Source organism: Spinacia oleracea, chromosome 3 (genome assembly GCF_020520425.1).
Source record: "Spinacia oleracea cultivar Varoflay chromosome 3, BTI_SOV_V1, whole genome shotgun sequence".
Lineage (NCBI taxonomy): Eukaryota > Viridiplantae > Streptophyta > Magnoliopsida > Caryophyllales > Amaranthaceae > Spinacia > Spinacia oleracea.
Genome location: NC_079489.1, coordinates 78,934,187 through 78,958,760, shown reverse-complemented (window position 1 = coordinate 78,958,760; position 24,574 = coordinate 78,934,187). Strand labels below are relative to the sequence as shown.

The 24,574-nt window shown below is 31.2% G+C and overlaps 1 protein-coding gene and 1 long non-coding RNA gene across 3 annotated transcripts; both read left to right on the top strand.

The window, feature by feature from the left end:
- The first annotated feature begins 780 nt into the window (after positions 1 to 780).
- LOC130470406 (uncharacterized) lies at positions 781 to 5,796 on the top strand. The gene is made up of 3 exons (XR_008930681.1): positions 781 to 1,110; positions 5,295 to 5,356; positions 5,452 to 5,796. It is a non-coding gene; the product is annotated as an uncharacterized lncRNA (long non-coding RNA).
- Positions 5,797 to 17,671: 11,875 nt separating this feature from the next.
- LOC130469140 (asparagine synthetase [glutamine-hydrolyzing] 2-like) lies at positions 17,672 to 20,844 on the top strand. Of its 2 annotated transcripts, XM_056838109.1 has the most exons (5): positions 17,672 to 17,950; positions 18,075 to 18,133; positions 19,020 to 19,115; positions 19,639 to 19,748; positions 20,608 to 20,844. In XM_056838109.1, exons 3-5 carry the CDS (start codon positions 19,043 to 19,045, stop codon positions 20,755 to 20,757), a joined length of 333 nt encoding a protein of 110 aa, XP_056694087.1. In that variant the 5' UTR covers positions 17,672 to 17,950; positions 18,075 to 18,133; positions 19,020 to 19,042; the 3' UTR covers positions 20,758 to 20,844. The 2 variants fall into 2 exon arrangements, with proteins under 2 accessions (XP_056694087.1, XP_056694086.1); XM_056838108.1 differs by lacking the exons at positions 17,672 to 17,950; positions 18,075 to 18,133 and having other exon boundaries at positions 18,923 to 19,115.
- The last annotated feature ends 3,730 nt before the right edge of the window (positions 20,845 to 24,574 follow it).

The following is a 24,574-nucleotide window of genomic DNA, read 5'->3' as shown; positions in this document are numbered from 1 at the left end:
AAAAGTGTATTATTTACAAGGTACATCGAGACCAGATTCATTCAACACATGTTCTGGCCAAGAGGGCATCTACGGATGGAATGAAATTTTCTTCAGGAGTGGGTAATAAGGCGGCTGGTTAATTAGTGTTTAATTTTAATATTCTCCTTGTATCATTATCCAATGTCAAAAAAAAAAAAATGATGAGAATGCAAAGAAAACAAATAGGTTATAAAGATAAAGGGTTTTCAAGATGCTTAGTAATAGAACAAGTAATAACAAAGAATACAAAAGATATGCACAAAAAAAACAAAAAGTATGAATAATTTCATTATGGACATTAACCACATGATTATTATGAACAAACAAATAAACAAGAAATAACAAACAATTCTACAAAAATAAGAACAAACAATATAAAAAAGAACATAAAATTCCAGAAAAAAGAACAAACAATACAACAATTATGAACAATTTTATGATGAATTTAAAAAAACATGAAAGAATAAACAATACAAAAAGAAAGAACAAACAATACAGACGCTTGTAAAAACATAAAAGATCAATGAAGATCTTAATTTCATTATGAACATTAACCAGAGGATTAATATGAATAAAAAAAATAAACAAAAAAGAACAATTATTCAACAAAAAAGAACAAACAATATAAAAAAGAACATAAATTTTTAGAAGAAAGAACAACAATACAACAATTATGAACAATTTTATGATGAATTTAAAGAACAACGTGAAAGAACAAGCAGTACAACAAGAAAATAACAAACAATACAGACGCGTCGTTTTTTGGGGGTACAGCCAGAGTTGGTTGTACCCGGGTATAACAATTAGGGGTTAAAGGAATTATAACATTTTGGATTTTTATGTAATAGCCCAAGCCCCAATTCACCATTCACTTTTTCACCCTAAATATAAAAGCTCTCTATTACTCTAACCCTAACCATTTTCAGATTCTTTTACAGTTTTACCAGCCACCCTTTCTTTCTCTAAGATAGCTCATACACACTCTTTCTCTTTTAATTTCCACCGCTTCTCCTATTGGTCCCTAGTCTCCGCCGCCTTCTTCAACAGTTCAGCTCACCTCCTTATCGTCTCACGTGACCACTTTAACCGGTAATGTTAGTTGTTTTGATTTTTTTTTTGGGCTCTGTTATTTTAGATCTATCATTTTTTATAATTTTTGTTGATGTATTATGTTTTATCATTTTATGTTGACTATAGAGTATTTTTATGGATTATATGTTATTCTTATAATTATAATTATGTCGATCTTTATGTTTAATAATTTCGAAGTCTAAATGTTAAATTTATGTTAATTATGTGGACTCATAGTTACGTTAGGTGTGGATTAATGGTTGATTATAGAGTAAATTTGTGCATTAATTGTTAGTTTTACAGTAATATATATTTTTTTGGCAAGTAAGATATATATTACCAATAAGATATAGATATCAATTGCGTTTTTGTAAGTTGGTACATATACTGTATATAATTGATGTGAATTTGAATAATAATTACTCTGTTTAGTTTTGTTTTTTTGTTGCAAAAAAGATGAACCAGCTCAAAAGCGGGAGAGGAGGAAGCCCAAAGTTTACTATAATGTTCAAGAATAGTTTAACAGTAACTTTTATGTAAGACCGCCTTATCGGAAAAACCACTTCGATTATTTCACTAATTGGTTTAATTTCTTAACTAATTAGTTTTAGTTCTTAACTTATTAGTTTCATTGTTTAACTAATTGATTTTAGTGCTTAACGAATTAGTTGCAGTGCTTAACTAATTGATTTCATTCTTTAACTTATATGACACCAAGGTGGTCTTTTGTGTAAGGCCGCCTTATATAAAAGTTATAAATAGTTTAATTATGTTGTAATCTTTAATATTTGTTAAAAGAAAATTCGTTGTAAATTTTAACTTTTGCGTTTTGATTTTTGCCCCTGATAAACTGATTTTACATGCTCATCTTTTACTCTTTGCCAGTTATATGTTGCTCAAGTATATGTTAAAAACAATTAAAACTAATTCGGTAAAACAATCAAACATTTTCGTATTGACCTAAAATAAAAATAAAAATATGATTTCGGGTTAAACAGATCAGGTCGGGTCAACCTGAAAAATAACGGATCAGGTTCAGGTTTGAGTTTTCAACCTGTTTAGTAAAACAGATCAGGTTCAGGTCAGGGGGGTTACAACTACTCCCTCCGTCCCGGAATACTCGACCCGTTTTGACCGGCACAGAGTTTAAGGGACTTGAATTGACTTATTTAATTTAATAGGTAGTAGTTGATAGTGGGGTATTATTTTAATGTAGAGGTGGGTTAAGAGGTGGGGTTGGGGGAGAGTAGGGGTTGAATTTTTAATTATTTTTTGTATGGAGTAGGGGGTAGGTGGGTTAATAGGGGTGGAGTGAGAAATAATATAATATTGTTAGAATATTTCCATTTTTAGAAACATGTCAAGTATTAAGGGACTACACGATAAGGAAAACAGGTCAAGTATTACGGGACGGAGGGAGTAATCGTTAACTGCTGTACCCGGGTACAGCCAGACCCCACAAAAACGACGCGCTCATATTGTTTGTTCATTCTTGTCGACTGTTTGTTCTTTTTTATTGTACTGTTTGTTCATTCTTATTGTACTGTTTGTTCTTTCTCGTTGTACCGTTTGTTCTTTCTTGTTGTACTGTTTGCTCTTTCTTGTTGTATTGTTTGTTCTTTCATGTTAAATTTTCATAATTGTTGTATTTTTTGTTCTTTCTTCTGGAATTTTATGTTATTTTTTATATTGTTTGCTCTTTCTTGTTTATTTGTTTGTTTATAATAATCATATGGTTAATGTTCATAATTAAACTCTTCATTAACCTTTTATTCTTTCTTTTTGTATTGTTTGTTCTTTCTTGTTGTATTGTTTGTTCTTTCTTGTTGTTTTTTAAATTCATTCATCAAACTTATTGTTGTATTGTTTGTTCTTTAATATTGGCTTTAAAATTCATCATGAAATTGTTCATAATTGGTGTATTGTTTGTTCTTTTTTCTGGAATTTTATGTTATTTTTTATATTGTTTGTTCTTTTTTGTTGAATTATTTGTTCTTTCTTGTTTATTTGTTTGTTCAATAAATATATGGTTAATGTTCATAATGAAATTGTTCACTTCATTGGTCTTTTGTGTTTTTACAAGCGCCTATATTGTTTATTTCCAAATAAATAAATAAATGTTCATTTCCAAAACAGTAAATGTTCATTCCAAATAAATAAATAAATGTTCATTTCCGAAATAGTAATGTTCATTTTTGTACCAGTATTTGTTCTTTCTTGTTGTATTGTTTGTTCTTTGATGTTGGCTTTAAAATTCATCATAAAATTGTTCATAATGGTTGTATTGGTTGTTCTTTTTTCTGGAATTTTATGTTCTTTTTTATATTGTTTGTTCTTTTTTGTTGAATTATTTGTTCTTTCTTGTTTATTTGTTTGTCCACAATTAATATATGGTTAATGCTCATAATGAAATTGTTCATTTCATTGGTCTTTTATGTTTTTACAAGCGCCTACATTGTTTATTTCCAAATAAATAAATAAATGTTCATTTCCAAAATAGTAAATGTTCATTTCAAATAAATAAATAAATGTTCATTTCCGAAATAGTAAATGTTCATTTTTGTAGTTTATTTCCAAATAAATAAATAAATGTTCATTTCCAAAATAGTAAATGTTCATTCCAAATAAATAAATAAATGTTCATTTCCAAAATAGTAAATGTTCATTTTTGTACCAGTATATTAATGTTCATTTTAAACAATACAAAATGATATCGTTTTGGATGGGGGTACAGCCAGCTTTGGCTGTACCGGGGTATAGCCAAAAATTTGCGGGTCACAACCCGATTATAGTTGACCCGAACATGAACCTGACCCAAACTGACCTGATTGCCAGCCCTATATACAACCCTATCCAAAATAAAATACTCTAATAATTAAAAAATAAATCTAAATAAAATTGAATCCAAAATCAAACACAAGTGTAAAAAATATAGTATATAAAAACACTAATCTCATATTTACGTAATAAAAATTGGAGACTTTTAGAATTGTCTAATAACATTCCGAAAAGTTTAAGACGGCCCTGATTCAGTGGTTCAACGTAATTCACATGCATTAATTTGAGAGTAGCATTAGTAGTCAGGTGAGCATCGAAAAAGGCGTAAATTTATAAAGGAAAAATAATCTTTCACTTTTAACATACTTTCACTGGGCAATATTTATAATTAACCTTTGACGTAATGTGAATTTATAAAAGAAAATAATAAAAAAATAAAATATAATGGTAATCTCTAAAATTGTAAGAAATATGGAACAATTAATATCATATTATCAGTGACAACAAGATAATGATACATTTTTTTAAAATATCGCTGGGAATATAAAAAAGATTCCATTGTATAAATTTGACTGTGTACACTTATAACAATTGGAACACTAAAAACTATGTACTCACTCCATGGTATGTACATTTTTGTTATTTAGTAAATTTTATTTGAGTTATTGTATAACCATTTTTCTAAACAAATTTGTCTTTTTTCCTTTGTTGTTTTTTTCTCTTTCTAAATGTGGTTGGTATGGTTGTTAATGGTTCACTTTAACCTTTATTTTTATTTTTTAACAAATAGTGCCTTTTATTAACAATTGTTCATAAATTCTGCCTAGTTTGTGCTTCTTTTATATTTACAACTTCGTTCAATATTTCATTTTCCCACTTAGACTTCTTTTTTTGTTCCCTAAATTTTGTGATATTATTTCAATTGAGTGATATTGGGGGTTAACACAAAAGTTAAAATGAAACTCATGCTTACACAAAAAAAAATGAAAGGAATTGAAGAGAACATACTTGCGCAATTATTAGAGCGCCATGTAAGGAATCATTATATTCGGCCAATGAGAAATAAGAAATCTAATTTATTTTAGAATTAAAAAATAATTTTAAAATCATTAGATTTCGGCCAATGAGAAATAAGATTTCTAATCTATTTTGGAATTAAAAAATACTCGTGCCACATAGATAAATAAATAAATAGTTTTCATGTACATATTTTAATTAATTGAATTAAATGAATGTTTCCAACAATGAGATAAATATTTTGTTTCAAATTGTGCATAGCATTAGTGTGTAGTTTCTTCTTATAAAGAAGTGTGTGGCCACAATATATACATTAAATCCTTTTGTTTTTGTGATCTTTTCGTGCCTAATTAGCCATTGTTTTCTTAATAAATTTTTTTTGTTTGTTATTTTCGGAGTTACATTAGTGATTGTGATTTTTGAAGGCTACTAATCACGTCGAGCACTGTGAAAGAAAGAAACTTTACAGGTGGGTGTTTTTAATTTTTGTGATTTGGTCACTTGAGAATTAATCAGTTTTTATACTGTGTACTTAGCGTTTTAATTTTTTGGTGATGTGTTCAGCATTGTTCAAACTTACTATTTGGTGACAATAGAGAGGAAGCAAGAGTCGAGGAGTATCAAGAATATTTTTTTTTTGACATAATCAAGAATAATATGTAGCCATCATTCAACCATTACCGTTATCATTGATTCATGAGATAAAAGAATAGCAAAACAACTTCATTTTTTACTCCTTATCTAAATCATATCCATGAATTATACTATGTACCTCACCAAACCCCACAAATTCTAAACAATGAGGTCTATTTCGTTTAGCACATGAAGTGCAAAATATTTTATGTACTCTAACCAACTAGTCACGTGTCTACCTTTTCAATAATGTAAATACGAAGTATTTAGTTTTAATTTGTTCATTTTTCCTTTCATTTTTTTGGCAACTACTGTATATGTGTAATAATAATTTAACGTACAATGTGTTGTGGTCATTAGATGGCTACATATATAAAAGTAATAATTTTTTTATCCAAATAACTATTACGAAGTAAATTGTGGAAAATAAAGAATATTATTGTCTTTCAAAAATAAAAATATTAAAAAAAATGTTATTAGATCATTTTTTTGGTGATGTATATTACTACACAACCGTGCGTCGTAAGGGTATAAAACTAATACCAGAATATGTAAGACCAAATTATTATATATTCCAGTATAAGGATACTTTGGACATCACTTCTATTGTATGGTTGTAAATGGAGTTACACAACTAGGGCTAACTATATAACTGGTTTTTTGTCTGTTCATTGCACGGTTTCTATTAATTTTTTTTTAAAAAAAGTCATAATTTTTTATGTAATAAAAGATGGGATAAATAGAATACAAAATATTGAAATAAGAGTGAAGAATGAATATTAAGTTTGGCAACACTACCCATAAAACTTTGATAAAAGGATCTTATTATTATTTCAAATTAGAACGTGAAAGCAATAAATATAAGAATGGTAAATATAATGATAGATAAAAATGAAAAAGTAAGAAGACGCAACACTTTGATTTTTTAAAAAGAAAAAAAAAGTACAAAGAAAGGGGACACATGGTACCATAGTATGCAAAATATATACTACTTCTGTACTACGGAGTACGGAGTAAGAAGTACGAAATACGGATTATGTTTTAAAATATTACTCTGTAATATAGTTATTAGTATTACCCTGTTCTTTTCGTCTTTGTTTCAGTTTAGTTCAGGTCAATTCAATTTACCTCAATTTAGTTTAGTTTATTTTCATTCGTGTGTTCATATTTATTTTTAATAATCTTATTTTACTATTTGGTTTATTATGTAATAAAATACTCCGTATTATTATATTATAATGTTCATTATTATTATTATTGTTGTTATTATAATTAATATTCAACCATATTTATTTTAATGTTATTATTATTTTTATTATAATGTTCAACCTTATTTTACTTATTTTACTTATTATTATTATGATTATTATTATTATTATATTACTCCTTGTAATGTTCATCCTTATTATTTACCTACCATTAATTAACAATTATTATTGTAAGTATTAATTAATTAATAATAATAATAATTTGTTATTTATTAATTATTACTAGTAATTATTATTATCTATTAATTAATAATTACTAGTACTCCCTCCGTCTCTTTGTGGTTTTTATGTTTTGTATTTTGCATGTGTTTGAATGACTAGCTAATTAATGTGCATTGAGATTCCTCTATTTTTTTATTTAAACAAGAAAATTACTTTTATTTATAATGTTTTCACTTTTATCAAAATTCTGATATTGTGAAAAATAAAAAAACCAAAAAGACCCAGTAAATTTAATGTCTCAATGGAAAAGTGTGAGAGATTAAATGACCCAGTAAATTTAACTGGTTAAAATAATTATTGGACACAAATTTTGATAGAATATTAAAGCATTTATGTGATAATATAAAAGGAAATGTAAAGAACATGTGGGACACACAAAAAGGAAAACGTAAAGAACAAAAAGAGACAGAGGGCGTACGTACTTGTTATTATTTATTACTCCATGCTACGTATCTGTTACTCTGTGTTTGTTAAACATTATTTATTATTTGTCCACTTCAGTTCAGTTAAGAAGAATAAGGCGTATATTTAGTGTTTTTATTAATTTAATATTATAATGATGTTTCAACTTATAATTTTGACACTATTTATAATTAAAGAGAATCTCCTAAATTATTTCCAACTAGATTAGAACCCGTGAACACACGAATATCGACAATTTTATTTAATCATTTTTTGTATAAAATGTTAACTAATATACTTCTCTTCATAAAGCAAATGCATAATAAGTAAATCAATTACATACTCATTTAATCATTTAAAACGCAATTTCTGTCCTACTATGTATTACATATTTTATATGCTTAATATGCTAATTTGACCAAAATATTAAGTACATACATTTTTCATTTGATATAAGTTTAAGAAAATTATTATTATATGGCACTCCCTCCGTTCCTTAAAGTTCTTCCCAATTGGAATCGGAGAGGGGATTAAGAAAAATGGATTATTGATATAATTGGGTGTAAGAGTAATTATTGAGTGTAAGAGATTCTAATTTTTGGAATAAATCAAAGAGAGAGAATATAATAAAGAAAGAAAGGAAAAAGAGATATTTTATTAAAAGAGCGTATTTTTCATGGAATACCCCGAGGTTTAAGTTTATTCACGAAATACCCTCGTAGTTTCAGGTATTCACCAAATACATCGAGGATTCATTTTCTTGTATGAAATACTCTTAATGACTATTGGAGGCTAACGACGTTAACTAGGCATTAGTGTGCTTTTACTATTATATCCCTATTCTCCTTCCTTATTCCTTATTCCTCATCCAAAACCCCAACCTTTCTCCTTCCTTCTTCATATGTTCTTCCAGTGAAAAACCTCGCAAACCCTTAAAAAATTTCCTCACGGCCGCTAAAATCACTATACACATCGCCAGCAGCAAGCCTCCATCATCAAATTCCATCCACGCGTAGTAACTTCCGACAACTCTCTGGCGTCAGGACCACCCTCTGGAAATCCAACACTTCCAATTCCGGCGTTTCTCATGCCACCCTTGATGATTCCAGTAATTTCTGCCTCAAAAATTGGTCTAATTTTATTGTATGGTCCACTTTTGATCATCCCACTAATACAATTGTCCCATTGTAAAATTTCACTGTTGTGATGGTTTTATCATCCGGGTTATATTCATTTTCTTTAAACAGAACTGGGAATTTTACATTACAGTGGAATAAAGATATTGTTTATTTGAGCATTGGGTTGAATGCTACTGTTAGTACTAATTTGAGTAACGTAACCCTAGATTAGGGCTTTAATTAATTGGGATTTTGTCACTCTATGATGATAATCTATCTGGTTTTGTGACTATGGCCTATGGGAGTGATTATGCTGAATCTGGGAATATCTTGAGATTTCTGAAATTGGATAGTGACGGTAATTTGAGGATTTACAATTCTAGCAAAGGAAGTGGGACTTCCACTATGAGATGGACAACTGTTAATGATCAATGTCTAAGTGTTAGGGTATTGTGGTCATATAGGAATCTGTAGTTACAATGATACCAGCCCGGTTTGTGGGTACCCGTCTGAAAATTTCGACCCGGTTGACCTGAATGACAGTAATAAAGGGTGCGAGTAGAAGAGTGAGATTAGGGATTGTCCCGGGAGTGTAACAATGTTGCAGATGGATCATACTAAGTTCTTAACGTACCCACCTGAAAATCTGAATGATGTTTACTTTATGGGTATTTCAACTTGTAGAGGAAACTTACTTTCTGGTGGTTCTTGTGTGGGTTCAGCCATTTTAGCTGATGGGTCTAGTAAATGTTTTATTTAGACATCGACTTTTGTTAGGGGCTGCGTATTGTATGGTGTTGGTGCTCCTGGTTCACAGCAAGTGGCTGACCATGATGGTTTTGGTGGAGCAGTGGCATATGGTGAAATCATTAGAAAACATTGGGGAATTGAATATGGTGAAAAAATCAGAAACCACAGGGATATCTGGAGAAATAAAGTTTCTAAAATACAAGGTATCTGATGAAATAAAGTTTCTAACGACCACTTAATTACAGGGGTAAGTCATGCGGAAAAAAATGAAACATGAGCGGTATTTGGTGAATACTTGAAACTACGAGGGTACTTGGTGAATAAACTCAAACCTCGGGGGTATTTCATGAAAAATCCGTTAAAAGAATTACTCCCTCCGAATCTAAATGTTTTCCCCATTTCACTTTGGCACATTTGCCAATGCGTATTTTACATCATCAATATATCTAACTAAGTGTTATTAAAAATTATAAAATTTTCACATTGTCAAAGTATTCTTTGACAATGTGATTATATTTTTTTCTTATACATTGGTAATAATTCAAGAGATTCTCTTCCATAGTGAAAAGTGTCAAAATTCCAAATGGGAAAAATATTTAGATTCGGAGGGAGTATAAAATAAGGTGGGTAGATGAATTTGGGGTGTGAATGAATTAAATGGGTGCCGAAATCAATGAGAATAATTGGGTAGGTGGATCCGTGGATGGAATAAATGTAGGATATGATAGAAAATTAAATTGTAGAATGAGGGTATTTTGGTAAAAAATGATGGCTAAAAATAATAAAGATTTCAACTGGGAAGAACATAAAGGAACGTCAAATAAGGAAACAGGAAAAACATTTAGGAACGAAGGGAGTTTCTATTAGTTGTTATATTTCTTATTCCAATATTTGTTTTCCATAAGTAACTTGTTTATTAAAAAAGGATAGAAAATGAGAAATAAAGTAAATATACTTTTAGAAAAACGGTTATGGCGAATATTCATGGATATTCTAAAATTTTTTGACCAATTTTTTAATACTCTGTCATATACTACTTATGTAACTGAAATATTTCTCTCCCTAAAGTTATTATTGCATAATTAATAAATCTTGAACATACTCATTTAATCAGCATATGGAGTATGCAATTTCTGTTCTACTACGTATTACTCCCTTTGTCCCTTAATACTTGCACTGTTTTGACTGCACACACTTGCCAATGCACAACTTTGACCATCAATATCTTTAACTACATATTATAAAAACTTATAAAAATATTAATATTTGGAAAATATATATTAAGATTTAGTCAACAATATATTATATACTAACATTTATTTTCATATACTAGAAATAAAATATGTTCAAAGTGAATTATGTGAACAGTACAAAAAGTCAAAATGGTGCGAGTATTAAGGGACAGAGGGAGTATATATTGATACACTAATTTGACCAAAATATTGAGTAATATGTTTTGCATTATTAATATGACGATTTGACTAAAATATTGCCAAAAATCATTTTTAGCAAATTATTATTATATGATATCTATAAGTTGTCATATTTATATTCCAATATTTTTTCATACGTAAATAGTTTATAAAAAGGATAGAAAATAAAAAGAAATAAACATATATTTTTGAAAAACCGTTTCTAGTGGGAAAATTTTGTATCAGGAAGTGACACGTGTCACTCATGGTGTCTGTTTTAGTATATGTGTGTAATAGATACATAAGAAAGAACATTATTCATGTGGGGTCTTGTTTGATTCGTGTCAATAAGTAATTTAATAATATAAAATTTTATATTTTTTTAATGTACAATTAGAGATATAAATGATACAAAGTGCGCAATGACAATATAAAATATTGAAATTGAAAATCGTTATGGAACAGGGGGAATACTTGTTTGTTCCAGTGCTCATTAACGCTAATATACAATACTACCACATTTAATTCAAATTTAATGGAACTTAATTTTTATGAAACTTAAAGGAGTTTTACAAATTGAATTAAAGTGTATACTACGTAATAAATTGTCCTTTACTACTTAAAAAGCTGATAATTTTTGTTTAACACCTAAAAAATAGAAATTGTATTTTACCACCTAAAAGTAATATAAAAGTTATTGTTTATCACATCTTAATGGTAAGATGGACGGAGACATTTTTAGGGGACAAAACACAATTTATCAATTATTTTTTTTAGTTGAAAGAACCGGAGAAAGGGGGAAAATTTTGCAAAATGATACGGAGGGTAATTTAGGATGAGAATTAGAAGAAGGGGAGAATAAAACGAAGAGGAAATTGATGTTTGATTTGATGGGTAACATGTTGGAATGTTGTTGGAGTGTGATATCTGCTATGGTTGGACTTTTGAATATCTTAAGTTCGTGGAAATTACTCTCATGGAAAAACATTTATACGTACAGATTAGTAATTATAAAAATATAATTAATAAATAAAAGGAAGGAGAGGGGTCCATGAAAGTTGTTTTCTATCTGTTTAGTACGGAGTAGTTGGAATTAGGAAATGGGATAAAAAATAATGAAAGTTGTTTTCATCCATGGTATTGTTTTGTCTTGCATTACGCTTTATGCGGAATAACAAATCTCACTACAATAATAATGAGGTCTTGGCGGCTTGGCCTGCTGATTATGATTAAGAGTTAATATGCACGCAATGCGTGTGAAATTATATAAAAACTTAAACTTGTATTACAACCACTAAATATAAATATTAGATAAAAAATTAAATTACAACCACTAAATTGTATTTTATGCACGCGATCCTTTTGGATTATATGTCATTGCATTATGAAAGGTAAGTCTGACATCCTCAGCAAATTCCTAGGGAGATTTGTACCAGTTGGTATGTAGCCTAGATTTCACAGTACCCAAGTCCATTGAATGCTTAATTACTGTGAAATAATCATGTAAACCAAGGACCTTCACATCAACAGGGGTATTAAAAACCCAACCATGCTTATGCTTTATTAACTTATCCAGCAATGCACTACAACTCTAAAATACCTTTCTCAAATAGTTGCTCATCCCAACTACAGATCTTGACTCCCCATTCTTCTTCCCCATGCCTTTCGATTTCTTGTTATGTTCCGTAGCTGGGATCCTGTCCTTACCCAATATAAAATCTGAACTCTGATAAAACGGATTCGCCTTTGGGGTCCTCTTCTCCTTCTCCACATTGTCACTACCACCTTGAATATGATCCGAAACAGTAACACTCAACTAATCAATATGCCTACCCTCATGCCAACCCACTGAACCAACCTCAGAATGAACTCTCTTCAACTTCCCTACATCATTAATACCATCATCATTAATAAAAGAAGGAAATTTGGATTATCATATAGAAAAGAGATAGAGATGCATGCATGATTAGTAGCACCAAATTATGAAATTATCACAACGTTTTCATCAAATCTTCAGAAAACGGAATTTAGAATTTCAATTAAAAAAATGTGAAAATTATCATAAAACACCAAAAACTCAACAAAATAAGATGGTCTACAGAAGAGCCTCTTATATGCACCAGAATTTTTATGAATCAATAAAATAAGATGAATACAGACAATCTCACAAAAACAATCAAATGGGAAATAGACCGAGTATCTTGAATCTGCAAATAAACAGGTAAAAACAAAATCACAGCAAATATAAAAATAATAGATTAATTTTCTCAAAATAAACCAACCCAATACTTCTAAAACAACAGAAATTATACTGCATTCCATCTTGAACCTCCAATGTCTAGACTCTCTTATGAGTCTCAAAAAAAAAATCCACTACACATTACAGAAAAATTCAATGTTCCTTAATTTTCCTAGAATCAAAACTATTGAAAAAAGTTATCAAATCTGATAACTGTTGACAGATGAGCAACCATTGAAGACGCTTAAGGGCCAAGAACAAAAGGCTAAGAGTATGAAGTAAAAACGTTAAGCATTAATTAATCGTCAATATCACTAATCAAATCAACGCATGATTTTGACATAAAAAGCGTTTAGAAAGAACACATTTATACCTTGCAATCAACCTATTACTTATCCGGTATTTCATCTTTTTCCGTCACCCTCTGTGTAGCAGAACCCGCACATTCTTCCTTCATCTTCACCTTAGCACCCTAAAACAATGGCGGAAAATAATTTCAACAAAAAAAGTTCAAAAAAAATCTTCTTTTGAATATTAATTTATTAACTCATTTCTGTAATCAAAATAAGAAAATAAAACCCAATACCAAATTAAAAACTACCTGATATTTCTTATGCCTAGGAGGATGATTAAATTGCAAGTCCTAATTCGGAGGAAAAATGCACAATCCTCAGACTCAGGCCTGACCGGAGACCTATGACTACTTCTTCTATGACTCAACACTTTTTCACTACCCTCGTTTTTGCTGACATTCTAGAACTCAATTTATTCCCCAAATCTTAATCATCAATCAATGGAGCTGGAAAAAATTAAACCCCCAAATCTTACAAATTTGTAATCGAAAGATTTTAGAAATGAAAGAAATTGAGTGATTTACCTAAGAGAGAGAAAGAGTGTGATTCTGGAACTCGATTTCTTCGCCAAATCTTAATCATCAATCAATGGACCTAGAACAAATTAAACCCCCAAATCTAACAAATTTGAAATCGAAGGATTTAAGAAATTAAAGAAATTGAGTGATTGTATAGCGTCAATTGCAAACTTGCGACATACTTAGTACTCTGTATGCAGAATTGAGAAGATTCCAATTAAGAATTTCTGAATTCCCCCAAAACAAAACGCAATATTGCAGAAACAATAGAGTGGAACAACCGGCATGAAAACAAACAGAAAAAGTTAAATAGAAATTCGACACTTCTAAAATCAGGCATACCTCTAGTATTGTTGTTACCAGAAACAACGGAAAAATGACGCTTCGATCCTTTTGCAGCACCAGTAGCGGTCGTTGACGTGGTGGTGAAGGAATTTTCTGCCGCTAATAGAGCTCTGCATTTCCCTCCGATTGACCTCAGAGTCGGACGACGGCTAGTAAGTGTAACCTCTAACCCTAGAAACGAAGGTGAGAGGAGAGAGTAAAGTGAGAGGGGGAGAGAGGCTCAACAAAAGCACCGATAAACGAAGTCTAACCCTAGAAATAAAGGCTCAACAAGCATCGATAAATAACGAAATGAGGGTGTTTAGGTCTTTTTGATTGGGGACACCAAAAGCGTGATTACGAAAATAGCCCTCCCCTCTTGGCTTATATATTAGAGATTCGGCCAAAAAAAATTCTTAAGTAAGGATTTCTCTTGGTGCAACGTTCATAAGGTGGAGCGGGAGTGAGTAGACCGGAATCAAGTTCATGTTCTTGCAAATGGAGTTTCTCATGATTTAATGCGCTTTTTTAATTTTCGTAACGTTGTTTTAGTTAGCCTATGTTAAAAAAAATATCTCAAAACAATTTTCTTACGATAAATTTTTAATTATAATCGATGTACAATAAATATTGTAAGTCGTATGTAAAGTTACCTCAAAGGGCCAAATGATTTAAAAATAGGGTAAATATTGTAAAAGTTAATAATTTTTTAGTGATAATTTTTTTTTCTTTTTTTAATAAACATTATGTTTTCAAAATCACTCATAATATATTAAGGTAATAATTTTAACACTTTAAAAAGTTAATCCATCAAAAAATACTTCATAATATAAAAAGTTAACCAAAATATATTAAAGATTATTGAGTAAATTTCTTGTATACCGAATACGCGCAGGATTGTCTATAGTTTCTTACCCTAACCATGACAAAAATATTTGTGACAACATTTTATTTTTAACTAGTTTCCTTTTCTTCGTATAAATTCTTTGAAGCTTTTTCGTAGTTTTTGATTCAATTTTTGTAGGAACTTACGTTTATGGTGTAAGTTCCCTTGTGAATCATTAAAGAAATTGATATTTCTGAAAGATAATTTTTTGAGATACTGACAGCTTCATTTGCATTTCAACTTGGAAACTTAACTGTTTGTAGGAAATTCTTATCCCTTCAATTTCTTCCTTCACACAACTCTCCTTTTATTTCCCTCTTTTTTTTTTCATTTTTCTTCTGTGTCCCCTTTTTTTTCATCTTCTTAAATTTTTTTTCTTTCTCAATTATACATGAAACTATATTTATCACCTTCCTCATTAGTTCCCCCTCAACAATTGCTACATCATTTAAGTTACAAAGGAGGAATATTTAATAAAGGACTTTTATATAGTGATGAATTTTGGAGAATGTTTTTGAAAAGAAAAAGAAATCAATGTGTGATATGAATTAATTTTGTGATCTCTAATATGTTGTAGAGATACAATAGGAAAAGTGCAGGAAACATTTTTGTGAGGAACAAGAGTTTAATTGGTGGATATCATGGAAGAAATAATTTATCACACATTTATAGGATTTGGACATTCTTAAGAGTGCACATGGTTCGAATGAAAAAGCCTTGTTTTGTTCCATAAGGAAATGGAACTTCACTTTTTGCTTCTTTTCCCTTTTTATTAACACATAAGCAGTTTGGAAACTAAGGGTAATATTACAAAGAAATCAATGAGTCCTTAATTCAATTCTGGCCCATGACTACGTACAGAACGTAGAAAAGTTGTAGTGTCAATTTTATAAGGAAGACTATTCACATAAACTCTACAAGTATAATAAACAATTCAATGAGTCTTAAGGGAAATTCATGAAAACTTCAACAAATTTCAAACTTAAATACGGTTTTCCTACATTCTTAATAAGCCTTTCAGTAAGAGAATAAAATATATTGTTAATGAATTACTAGGAACAACAAGTGCCATGCGTTGTTCCCCCTCACTTAGGCATCCATAAAGTTTAATTATTAGATCTAGGAACACTTATACGACCCTAATAATTCCTTACTAGAATAAAGCCTTTTTTCAACTCTAAATAAGGAATTACTAAAGTCTTACCGCCACCGTGATAACAGTTAAGGATATTTACCAAAGTTACGCAGCGGAATAAATAAACTTTGAAAACAATAAAATATAGTTAAGGGTCTCCATACAAGTTGGAATCATCACGGCCCAAACCAAATACCGTAAAACCAAATCCATTAACTAAATAAAACATTATAATTTAGGCAAATGAAAATAAATAGAGTTTGAAACGGTGCAAGAGAAAAAGAAAGTCGCTCAACCATCCCCATGCAAGGTAACTTCTCTTGCAAGTCATCTTTACCAACCTGTTATCAATTTCCTACTCCTCAACAATGCGAATGCAATTGAAGGATCATCATAGGTTCATTAAGGCATAGGCCATGACCAAACAAAAATCACGTCATCAGCGAAAGCTGAGTACAAATAAGCTAGAATGAAATCCTATACTAACATGCTTCATTCTAACAATAAATAAATCACATGCAAAAGCCAATCAATAAACAATTGATCATGATGACAGGACTCGACTTTCAACTCGACTCTTGACTTGTAGATTAATAGAATAAGCTTCAAACGGGCCCAAATAAAATGTCCAAAGGACTGGTGTTGGGAGCCAACCACACACCAACGTAATAACCAATTGTCGGACCATACCGACAGAAATCCAGCGCATAAAAAGAATGAAACAATGTCTTATATCATTCATAGGAGTATAAGTTTTTCGGCAAGACTCCCCCCCCATGTTCATACTCAAGGTATATACGTTCCAAGAGTTTTGAAGCTTATTCTGGTTGCCCTTTACGTTTATTAATATTTTATTCACAAAGACAACTCAAGACACAGTCAAGCAAGGCATTTAATAAACGGAAAACCAAACAAGACTCCCTTTTTAATTCATTAGGACTTGTGATCAATCATTCAAGAAGCAAGTGAGTTTTCTCCCATTGTTCCTTCTCAACACTTGTTGAGTATCCACGCCATGCATATTAACATGCGGGCTATGCACTAGGCACGAAAGAATCCTTAATTCAATTGACTCGAAAGTCTACCCTACATATGAGGTGGCTAACGAGAGCTTACCCTTCATATGTGGTAAATGACAATAGTGCAACTAGGCACGATAACTTGGCTCAAAAAACATGCTAGACATTACGTACAATAGCATAAACCATTCCTTCCATGTGAATAAATCATACATGCATAATCATACTTGGACAACATGCGTGTTATTTAAATTCAACAAACATAACCAATCATAACATGCTTGTTTCACTAGTAGAAAAATCTCCATGTGCTTCCCTTCAAGTGAGGCTCGTATATTAAATTGGCAGCACTTGAGAGCACACAAAAAAAAGAAAAAATATATTTTCACAAGTGCGAGCTCATTTTAGAAAATTGGCAGCACTTGAGTTCATGTGTGGGCTTTAAACCCAAATGAGGGCTCATTTGTAAAATGAGCCGCACAAAATCTCTCTGAAAATAGAACAACACAAAATAGGTAAAAAAAATGTCGTGATTTTTTTTCATTTTCCCGCTCCTCCTCTTTCCTCTTCTCTGCTTCTGCTTCAACCATCGCCATCGCCGCCGCTGCTTCTGTCGTCGTCATCACAACCGTTGTTTCTGCCATCGCCGCTTCTGAGATGAAGAACGTATTCTCAAGGTTATTGCATTATTGATTCTCCCCCATCCACCCACACAACCAAACGCTTCGACTTACCCTAATTTGAAGAAATTGGTCCATGATTCTGCTTAATTCAAGTTTCCCAGGTATTACACTTTCTCTACGTGATTCAATTTTCGTTTTAGCGTAATTTCGATTTGAAATTAAAGTTTATATGTCCATTAAAGTTCATTTTGATTTGTTCTCATTTTCGTTGTTGAATGTGTTCAGGTAATCGGAAACAAATGGGACACTTACCTTGACCCTCTTCTAGCTGATTACACCGAAGGGTACTCCAATTCTTGAATCTTTTCGTTCTCTATGTGTCTATTTGTTGTTGATTTTACTTCAGTTAGTGTTTGTGTTTTGTGGTTTTTGTTAGATTAAGTTTTTTAAGTTATTAGTATATGTTAATTATAGGATATTTGAGCTAAATTTAGTCACTAGTTTTGATAGCTTGCATTAGTATTCGAAACTTTAGTGTTCATGAATATTTCTAATGGATGATTTGAGGTGAATTGTTTGGAAAGAGTGAAGAAAAGATGCCTTGTAAAGAGCATGTCCCGGTTATATGAAAATATCGTCTGGTGAAGCCTTGTTAGATGATAGCTTCACTGGTTCTTCTAAATGTTTGATCTAATTTTTTATACTAGAAAATTGATTTGAAGGTGACAATGTTGTCATCTATGTAGTTACTGGCGTTGTCCTGGTGGCCAGAGGGTTGCGGTTATGTATCTGAAATTCTCCATAGCTAACTCCTATGATTGAGTGGAATCAGTTAAGGACCTTAGGCAAGGCGAGGGATTGTGAGTCTATGATTATCTCTAGTGATTTGTAAGCAGCCTTATATTTCGTCGTTGGTTGCTGCATATATTCTTTATTTTTCACTCCCTGAAATCCCAATCGCACTAGAGATCCATAACAAACATAAAAGATGTATTACAAGAGATTAAGTTGGCTTTTAGACAATTGGGGTAGAAATGGAGTTTCTTAGAAATGAAGTAGTTTACCGTAACACATTTTTGGGCATGCTTAAACATGCTATCCTATATTTTCTTTTGCGATCAAGAGAGTCGAATTCAACTACTGTTTTTGGTTTAGTCATCGTTCTTTATTCATTTAATTGAAAAATGTGTGCTATGCATATATTACTCGGTAAATACGCTATCTTTGCAGGGTCCACTTGGTTTGCTTTAGAAATGAAAGCGATAAGTGATGATTGTGAACGGTTCATCGCTTTTCATTCTGGACATATATATTTAAGAAAACAAGGTATGCTACTATCTAATTCATAGACTATCTGTCTAAGACATGGTTTTAACTTAAAAATAGGCATTAAAGGACTTAAATGCCATTAAATTGAACTTATTGCTGGTGGATTGAAAAGGTAGAACAACCCGCCATGGTACTCAGAGCAGATACTTTCAATTCCATACGACCCAACATTTTTACGTGTAGCTTTTGAAAACGTTTATTGAAATTTTTGATTGTCCATTTTCTCTTAGTTTTAGCGTCACAATAACCCAAACTTCTCCCCTGGCTTTACTACTCAGACATTTCGACTTGCTCCTGGCCTAAGAACTTGTTTATATGATATGAAGAATTTGTTCTCTTCTTATTTTTGCTGAATATGAAATTACTTGTGTTAGATTTCTTCTTATTTTCTGATTTACGATAGACTTAAATCTTCTCGAAATTAATTTAACTTTTGATTTATTAACCTACTCTCTTGACTTCTTTCAGTATGTACTTAAGATATTAATGACAGATGTCCCATTTGGTTTACTTCTGTCAGGTGGATTGGATTCATCACTTATTGCTGCTGTAGCATCACGTTACTTGGAAGAAATGGAAGGAGGTTACCAATGGGGTTCAGAGTTGCACTCCTTTTGCATTGGACTGGAGGTGAATATGCCTTTGTACTCCAGATGTAAAAAAAAATCAGCAGCTGTTGCTTAAGTTAAACTGCTATGTTTATTTTTTTCATTTTTTCCCCTTAAAAAACAAAGAACAAAAAACTGGGGGGTGTTTGTTTTGTGGGAGTTTGAATGTGGGAATTGTAGTTTTAATCCCAAGTCCTCAAAGTCTCATGTTTTTTTAAAGGAAATAAAAATAAAGGGTTGGTGGGAATGGGCTTAAGGATATTTGCCTTCTATTCCCTACTTTTATCTAGGGGGTGGGGTGGGGTGGTGGTGGGGGTATTAGCTATTAGAGGGACGGGAATAGGAAAATAAGGGACCTTTTCTCTTAAATGAAAGAGAATAGAATTGGGAAAAAATGATTATTTTTCCCTGATGCTTCTCTTTGTTCCATTTTCTTAACATAACTATTCTTTTTGAGCTAGTTAGCTTTTGATTATCGTGGGGGAGCCCAAAGTGTTGAATTTGATAATTTCTTGTTCTTCTGGATAGGAAATATGAAAGTTAACTTGTAACAGTACTTCAAGTATCTACGATGTGATGAATTTACATAAAAATAAATCTTCTTAGACGAGTTGATTACAAAAATAAATATTGTTGACATGCAGTTGTTCATATCATAAAATACTGATGTTTTAATGAGAACTTTGTTCGCTTGGTTGGAGATATTCTTGACTCGCCATATTTGTGCATAGACCAGATTTGTAATTTTGTATGAAACTAATGGTAGTATACATGCAGTGCATTCCTAATGGTCTCTTTAAATTATCTGATGTGGAACTTAAGTTGATCTTTGTTCTAGTCAATCTGGAATCTTGGAACTAAATTCATCTTTTGCTGGTCAGGGTTCTCTAGATCTCACAGCTGCAAGAGAAGTTGATGATTATCTTTCAACTCGTCATCATGGGCTTACATTCACTATTCAGGTAATTTCCTCACACAAAATCATAGTCAGCGAAGTTAATTTCGTTGTGGACGGTTGCTTAAACGACTAACATCTACCTGAAAAACTAGTTAGAGAGATGGTCCCTCAATTTAATTAGTTTTGAATGGCTACTAAGTACTAAAACTATTACATCAACAAGAGAAACTAATGGAGATATGTTCCCTCAATGTAAAAGGTTTAAAATACTTATTTAGGTTCGTTAGTTGAAAGTTGGGAGCGAAATAAGCCATTTTAGTCAAAACATGACCTATAATGAGCAAACTAGCCTTAAATGTGCTTAACTTGACCAATGTAGGTGATAATGAGCCTTAAAAACATTAAAATAAGTCTAGTAAACATTTAAATGGTTTAAAATACTTATTTAATTTTTATTAGTTGAAAGTTGTGACCGAAATAAGCCATTTTAGTCACAATGTGACCTATAATGATCAAACGAGTCTTAAATGTGCATAAGTTGACCAAAGTAGGTTAGAGTGAGGCTTTGAAACATAAAACTAAGTATATTAAACATTTAAAGGGATTAAAATACTTATTTTAGCCACCATTCAGGAGTGTTCTGGCTTTAAACTTGAATCTTTACCTTTAGATACTTGGGGGTACCTATTAGTTCTAAGAAACTGATGGCTGGCGATTGTGAGTTGCTAGTTGAGAAAATGGTGGCTAAAATCAAGATCTGGAGTACCAGACACCTCTCATTTGCAGGAAGGATTAGTTAATTTTGTTCTCATGAGTATCTGTGTTTACTGTGGGCAGATTTTCCTTCTCCCTAAGAAAGTCACTCAAAAAATTGTGGCTATCTGCATATCTTACTTATCTTTTGGTGCTTATGATGACAATAGACCAGGTAGTGTTGGATGGGATCAACTCTGTAGTCACAAAGATCAAGGTGGGCTGGGTTTTAGGAACATTTCCCTTTGGAATCAAGCAGCTGTAGGGAAACTTGCTTAGGCAATCAGTCAGAAACAAGATAACCTGTGGGTCAAGTGGGTGCATACCCTATATGTGAAACTTGTGCTATCTGTGGCACAACTGTGGAAACTTGCTCCCATCTTTTCTTTAAATGTCAATTCAGCACTGACTGTTTACAGTTGGTCTTGACTTGGCTTGGTTTTAACTTGTTCAGGAATAACCTTACTCAATTTCTTCAGTGGGTAGGAGACATTGTAAGAAAGTGTTCGGAAGGAAGGTTATTTTCACTGCTTTGGCTGGTCTTGTCTACCAGATATGGAAGGCAAGGAATGCAGTTGTTTGGAGCCTCCAAGTCCCAACTAAACAATCCATTATGAAGACTGTCCAGTTTGATACTAGGCACCGAGTTCAGAATATACTTGGCAAGACTGTCAGTAGGATAGATCATGATTGGTTTAGAGCACTGTAAGTGCTTCTATGTTGTATTAAGCTCAGGTTGTTGAGTTGTAGTTGCTGCAGGTTGGGTTCAGTAGTCTTCTCCACCAGTTCCTTCCTGGCTAGAGTGTAATATCCCTTTCTGTTGATTAATATATTGCTTGCTTGCTTGCCATAAAAAAAATACTTATTTGAGTTAATTAGTTAAAAGTTAGGAGCGAAATAAGTCATTTTAGTCAAAATATGAATTATAATGAATAAACTAGCCTTAAATGTTCATAACTTGACCAAGGTAGGTGATATTGAGTCTTAAAAACATTAAATTAAACCTAATAAACATGTAAACCGTTTTAAATACTAATTTAGGTTCGTCAGTTAAAAGTTGGGATCGAAATAAGCCATTAATGATCAAAAGAGCATTAAATGTGTATAACTTGACCAAAGTGGGTGAGAATGATTTTTTGAAACATTAAACTAAGTCTAATGAACATCTAAAGGGTTTAAAATACTTATTTAAGTTCATTACTTGAAAGTTGGGAGCGAAATAAGCCATTTTAGTCGAAATGTGAGCTATAACGAGCAAAAAAGCTTTATATGTGCATAAATTGAACAAAGTAGGTGGAAATGAGTCTTGGAAACATAAATATAGGTGTATCAAACATGTATAGGATTTAAAATACACATTTCGTTCATAAGTAGAAAGTTAGGAGCGAAATGAGCCATTTTAGTCAAAATGTGACCTATGATGATCAAACAAGCCTTAAATGTGTATAACTTGACCAAAGTAGGTGAGAGTGAGTCTTTGAAACATTAATATAAGTCTAATGAACATGTAAAAGGTTTAAAATACTTATTTAAGTTCATTAGTTGAAAGTTGGGAGAAAAATAAGCAATTTTAGTCGGAATGTGACCTATAACGATCAAACAAGCCTTATATGTGCATAACTTGAACAAAGTAAGTGATAATGAGTCATTTAAACATAAAACTAAGTTTAGTAAACATGTTAAGAGTTTTAAGTACTTATTTAAGTTTACTAATTCAAAGTTAGGAGCGAAATAAGTCATTTTAGTAAAAATATGAACTATATTGAACTAACGAACCTTAAATGTGCATAACTTGACCAGAGGGGGTGATAATGAGTCTTTGAAACATAAATATAACTGTATTAAAAATGTAAAAGGTTTAAAATACTCATTTATGTTCATTATTTGAAAGTTCGGATCGAAATAAGTCATTTTAGTCAAAATGTGACCTATAATGATCAAACGAGCCTTAAATGAGCATAACTTGACCAAAGTAGGTGATAAATAATATTTGTAACATAAAACTAAGTCTATTAAACATGTAAAGCGCTTTAAATAATTATTTAAGGTCATTAATATAAAGTTAGGAGCGAAATATGCCATTTTGATCAAAATATGAACTATATTGAACTAACGAGCCTTAAATGTGCATAACTTGACAACAGTGGGTGATAATGAGTCTTTGAAACATAAAACTAATTGTATTAAACATATAAAGGATTTAAAATACGCATTTAGGTTCATTAGTTGAAAGTTAGGAGCGAAATAAGCCATTTTAGTCAAAATGTGACCTATGATGATCAAACGAGCCTTAAATGTGTATAACTTGACCAAAGTAGGTGAGATTGAGTCTTTGAAACATTAAGATAATTCTAATGAACATGTAAAAGGTTTAAAATACTTATTTAAGTTCATTAGTTGAAAGTTGGGAGGAAAATAAGCAATTTTAGTCGGAATGTGACCTATAACGATCAAACAAGCCTTATACGTGCATAACTTGAACAAAGTAAGTGATAATGAGTCATTTAAACATAAAAATAAGTTTAGTAAACATGTTAAGCATTTTAAGTACTTTTTAAGTTCACTAATTCAAAGTTAGGAGCGAAATAAGCCATTTTAGTCAAAATATGAACTATATTGAACTAACGAGTCTTAAATGTGCATAACTTGATCAGAAGGGGTGATAATGAATCTTTGAAACATAAATATAACTGTATTAAAAATGTAAAAGGTTTAAAATACTCATTTATGTTCATTATTTGAAAGTTCGGATCGAAATAAACCATTTTAGTCAAAATGTGACCTATAATGATCAAACGGGACTTAAATGTGCATAACTTGACCAAAGTAGGTGATAAATAATCTTTGTAACATAAAACTAAGTGTATTAAACATGTAAAGCGATTTAAATACTTATTTAAGGTCATTAATTTAAAGTTATGAGCGAAATATGCCATTTTGATTAAAATATGAACTATATTGAACTAACGAGCCTTAAATGTGCATAACTTGACAACAGTGGGTGATAATGAGTCTTTGAAACATAAATCTAATTGTATTAAACATGTAAAGGATTTAAAATGCTCATTTAGGTTCATTAGTTGAAAGTTAGGAGCGAAATAAGCCATTTTAGTCAAAATGTGACATATGATGATCAAACGAGCCTTAAATGTGTATAACTTGACCAAAGTAGGTGAGAGTGAGTCTTTGAAACATTA